Source organism: Oratosquilla oratoria, chromosome 37 (assembly GCF_046742065.1).
Source record: "Oratosquilla oratoria isolate Oo_2021 chromosome 37, ASM4674206v1, whole genome shotgun sequence".
In the NCBI taxonomy this organism is placed as follows: domain Eukaryota; kingdom Metazoa; phylum Arthropoda; class Malacostraca; order Stomatopoda; family Squillidae; genus Oratosquilla; species Oratosquilla oratoria.
This window is the reverse complement of record NC_134813.1, coordinates 37,318,091-37,323,090: the sequence shown is the minus strand read 5'-3', so window position 1 is coordinate 37,323,090 and position 5,000 is coordinate 37,318,091. Positions and strand designations below refer to the sequence as shown.

General features: G+C 39.5%; 1 protein-coding gene across 1 annotated transcript in view; it reads left to right on the top strand.

Moving 5' to 3' along the window:
• The window catches only part of LOC143019427 (uncharacterized), a 10,625-nt gene extending 8,990 nt beyond the window's left edge, over window positions 1-1,635 (top strand). The window contains exon 6 of the mRNA XM_076175064.1: window positions 1,525-1,635. Within this exon, the coding sequence (XP_076031179.1) occupies window positions 1,525-1,635 (111 nt within the window). The remainder of the gene's footprint in view (window positions 1-1,524) is intronic.
• The last annotated feature ends 3,365 nt before the right edge of the window (window positions 1,636-5,000 follow it).

Here is a 5,000-nt window from a genome sequence, read left to right as displayed (position 1 = left end):
GTGTGTGTGTGTGTGTGTGTGTGTGTGTGTGTGTGTGTGTGTGTGTGTGTGAGAGAGAGAGAGAGTAAGGTCACAGCATTACCCATAGATTGGTCATATGTGAGCTCTGAGCTCGCTTCCGGGAGGGTAATAGCTGTCGATCACGAGCCCAACACGTGATCCAAGACCATGGTGAATATCTCTCTCTCTCTCTCTCTCTCTCTCACACACACACACACACACACACACACACACACACACACACACACACACACACCATGAAGGGACATCATGGTACCATTCGTCCCTTCCTAAGACAAAATTTGGAATAGAAATGACCACCAGGAAGTGATGACAGGTTCACCTTTCCTTCTAACAAAATTATCTTTGGACAAAGGAACTCTGAAAAGAAGATCACCGATGAATGCAAAGATGAATCAAAACGCAATAGGTTTATCAATGGTAACCTGAGACACAGGGAAGCAATGTCCACATGATAGCATGTTTTTGAAGCAGCATTTTTGAAGCATTTCTGAATCATTTTTGAAGCATTTTTGAAGCATTTTTGAAGCATATTTGAAGCATTTTTGAAGCAGCATTTCTGAAGCAGCATTTTTGAAGCAATTTCCACATGATAGCATGTTTTTGAAGCAACATTAACTTAGCCTGAAATTATGAATGAAAGTTTCCAGTTTGTTTTCAATTAGGGAATGATTTTGCAGAGAAAGGAGATGTTAGCAATAAAACTGGATTAAAATATATAAACGTAGAAGTGAGAAAGTGAAATATTAATGTTTTTCTTTTCCTTTTTGGACTCTCTAGATAAGGCCTTTAACAAATTACCTCACAACCGAATATTATGGAAATGGAAGCATATTGGATATTTAAGAGACGAATGAATGAATGAAAGATCATCTGAAGGACAGATACATGAGGTCAATAGTAAAACATAAGATAGCAGGATGGAGGGTAATAGCCCAGCGGAGTCCAACAAGGGACGGTACTATTTTCTATGGTGTTGCTTTTTATCTTCTTAAATAGATTTAGTAACCATATAGTGAGTGAGCTCTGAAACAATTGGTTGTTTTAAGCAAAGATTAGATAATCTTATGACTAGAGTTGATAAGTGGCAATTGACATGGAACTGCCCAGTGTAGGCCCTATGAATTTTTGAAGTCTCCCCATTCTTATGTCCCCCCCCCCCATGGTCTTTCCAGAAATTCCACCGAGGTGGAGGTTGTATACAGTTTATTGTAACAGGGAACAGCAAACTAACTTTTGTACCATAAAATCTTGCCGGTCTCTGCAGGGACATGTCGGATGTCGTTTGGCCAGGGCCGAGGGGCCTTTTGAGGCTGTATACAGTACATTGTAACAGGGAACGGTAAACTAACTTTTGTACCGTAAAATCTTGCCGGTCTCTACAGGGACATGTCGGATGTCGTCTGGCCAGGGCCGAGGGGACTTTTGAGGCTGTATACAGTACATTGTAACAGGGAACGGTAAACTAACTTTTGTACCGTAAAATCTTGTCGATCTCTACAGGGACATGTCGGATGTCGTCTGGCCAGGGCCGAGGAACCTTTTCTACACGCCTTCCGAGTCATTGGATTCCCGAAAGGCTCAGAGCTGAAATACAACGTGAACTCTTTGTAAGCTGATGATTACACCGGTCTGCACTTAGGATTATTTCTCTTTTAATCTTTATTCAAGAAAGTGATTTTACATGTTCTTGAGCTGCTGATTTCAAATATCCTAACCATTTTGCTCTATCACATAAGGGTTTTTGATAAAATACAAATTAATTATATTTGAATATAATGAAATATAAGAATATATGATTAATGTATTCCAAATCAACATAAACTTAATCACATTTACCATGAAATAAATCAGAATCATCAACGTGAAATCTAATGAATGCAAACAAAAATATGCTCTTAATAGTTAGCCTACATGTTGATGCAAAGGAAGGAGGGCCGTTTTGATTTCCGCTTTTGCTGTGCATTGGGATCATCACGTTTCAATGACTAGCAGTAATCCGCCATCACGTTGACGTTCCATTTGTCCTGATATAGAGTTTCCATGGTGCAAAAATCCTGATGGAATTGCTCTCCCTGTTCCTCACTGTAGTCTCCACAATTCTTGGGAAAATAGTTAAGGTGTGAGTACAAAAAGTATATCTTCACACTCATTCTAGCCCCAAGTTGCTGGAAACTTGAAATCAGGTCTTGGATAAAAAAAAAATTATTCATGGGAGTGACTGTTTCCCAAGGAGTCTTGGAAAATGTGATTGAAGGAAAACCAGGCATTCGCCTCGACACCAACTAATGCTTCTTCAAAATGCATGTCCTTCATCAATCCCCGAATCTGAGGGCCAACAAAGATTCCTGCCTTTAGCTTGTCTTCACTTTTACGAGGAAACTTTGTCTCCAGGTACTTGAAAGCAGCTCAATTCTTGTTCATGGCCTTCACAAAATTTTCATAAGCCCTAATTTGATGTGGAGTAGCGACAGCAGAATTTTCTTGAGGTCAACTAGTAGCGCAGCTTTTACGTTGATTTCCGGGTAAGAAGCTGGTTCTTGGTTGCCAGTATTTTAGTTCGCAGAGACAAAGAAAACAGGGGTACTTGGTATATCCCCCTTGAAGACTTAGCAGGAGAACAATAACTTTCAAATTACCACATATGAGAAAATTGTGATATGGTACTTGAGTGTGGTTATTAGTATCTTCATATTTTCGTAAGTTTCTAACATTTGGACACTGGCCAGCCAGTATAGATGCAGCTGCGTTGCCATTGTAAAGTGGAACAGCCTTTAAACTTCTGTTAGAAGAATCAGTGAAGATCCTCCATTCATCTGCTTTGTACGACATCCCCAGGTGTTCAATAACGCCAGAAATATTTGAATAGAAAACTAAAGAATTGTTTTTCTCAAAGACCTAAGTGAATTCCGCTTCATGGTGACGATGCCAAGCGTTTGTTGTTCCAGGGGCTAGAAGCCTGTATTCCTTCAGTCTAGAACCAATTAACTGTACACTTTCTTTTGGAATGTTAAGTTCTCTATCCAAGTCATTGGGCTCAATTTGGTTGAAGAATTTGGGATCGTCATTTGTTGATAGTTCATAGTATACTTCCATCTCATTAGTATCACTATTGTCAGACTCTGATGAAATTTCCCATGTGTCAGGTGGCACAGGTACAGGAATATCATCAGAATGTGAAATAGGTCTTATTGCTGAAGGAATATTTGGGTATATTATGCAATCTTGAGTCCCCTTGTTGAATCCAACTACTCTAGTCATACAAAAGTGGCAGTCATCATGATGGTTCATCTGTTCCCGCCATGTCCTTGGTACTCCAAATGACCCATTTGGAGCTTAATGATACAACTCTTGCAAGTTTCGTGAGGTCCAAATGGCTTCTCCTTATCTCCCAGATGTAGCCAAAATAAGCTAAATGTCAGCGCTTTTAAAGTGGAGTAATATTGCTCCGGGAACATGAAGGGGTGAACTGCCTGCAGATATAGCAGAATGTATCTGACGAATTTCTGCAGCTTCAAGACATATTCACATTCTGAAATTAGAGAGAAAAGTATCAGATTTAAAATCTAAGTCACTATAAGGTGAGCATTTTAATCGGTAATATACTTTATAATTTACTTATGTCACAAAAAACAAAACAAAACAGAAAAGCAACGTCTCCGTATAAGTTGACAACTTGATGTGATAGAGATGAATAAAAAACACAATGCATCACTATTTTATATTTAGAAAAATATGTCATGCAATCAATAAAAAAAATATGCAGACCAGTGAATCCCTTTGTACATAGCATTGTGGTGTCAAAATGGGTCAGTCCTCTCCGACGTATTTCTCTCTAGGGGCATATTTATTTCATTTTACTCTATGGAAAAATTGAATAAAATGCAATTTCCCGTCCTACGATAATTTTCTAATATTTGAAGGACTCCATCGTTCAAAATACTAGATTTCTGGAGCTTAGATTCCCAAAAGACAAAATAAAATGTATTTACTGGCACGGCAGGCCAGAAAAGTAACACGCGGCTATTTTGGTGTCATTATAAGAAAGTGAAGAAAACAGGATATAGTATCTTAAATGTGCATATACTTGAACTTGACTCACGATTCTTTTCAAAAGCATCCAGAACTTGATCGAGTTTGGCATCCTCGACCACTGGATGGCGGAGGCACTGAAGCAAGGGAGTCGCTGCTTCACCCCGGCCCGCCCTAGCAATAACTTCGACCTCCGACCTCTCGCCCTGCAAGACTTCCTTGGAATATTCCTCCTCTACGCCACAGGTAGCTTTGTACAGTCCAGAACTTTGGAAGGAATTAAAGTCATAGACGCACCTATTTCCTACCATAACGATGCCAGGCGATGGTTAGTATCACTTAGTGTTTGTTATCGCCGAAGTAGTAGAATGGGCATACAATTAATTTGTTTACATCGTTGCCAAAGTAGGAGAATGGACATACAAATAATTCTTTTTATTGGCAATCTCTGGAATTTGGAAACTTTCAATGTTTGAAACAAAAGTTTTTTAGATATATAAAACCTCGGGCACCAGAAACACTGCCCGGGTCAGAAGCATTGCAGCAAGACACAGCACATCCGAATCAGGGCTCCATCACTTCATTTGCACGAAGACCGACCCTTCTCCGTTAATGAGAAAATAGAGAAGACAAGTCAAGGCAAGTCGTGTCAATTCATAATTCATTCACAACCATTCTTCACTCAAACCTATATCTTGCCTTCTTCCTTTCCTGCTCAACAGACAGTCTCATTCTACTCAAGGCACCTTTCACTCTATCCATATAATTCTTGGTCTTCTCCTCAAATTTACTTCATCCACCACTTCCACACACTTTTTGTTGTTCTTTTCTCACTCATTCTATGTGCCTAAACCATTCAAGTTATCTTTCATCAATCCTAACAGCCCCTTTCTATCCCCGCTCTATTCGTCACTTTCTCACTTCTCATTTTATCCAGATCCTCGTAG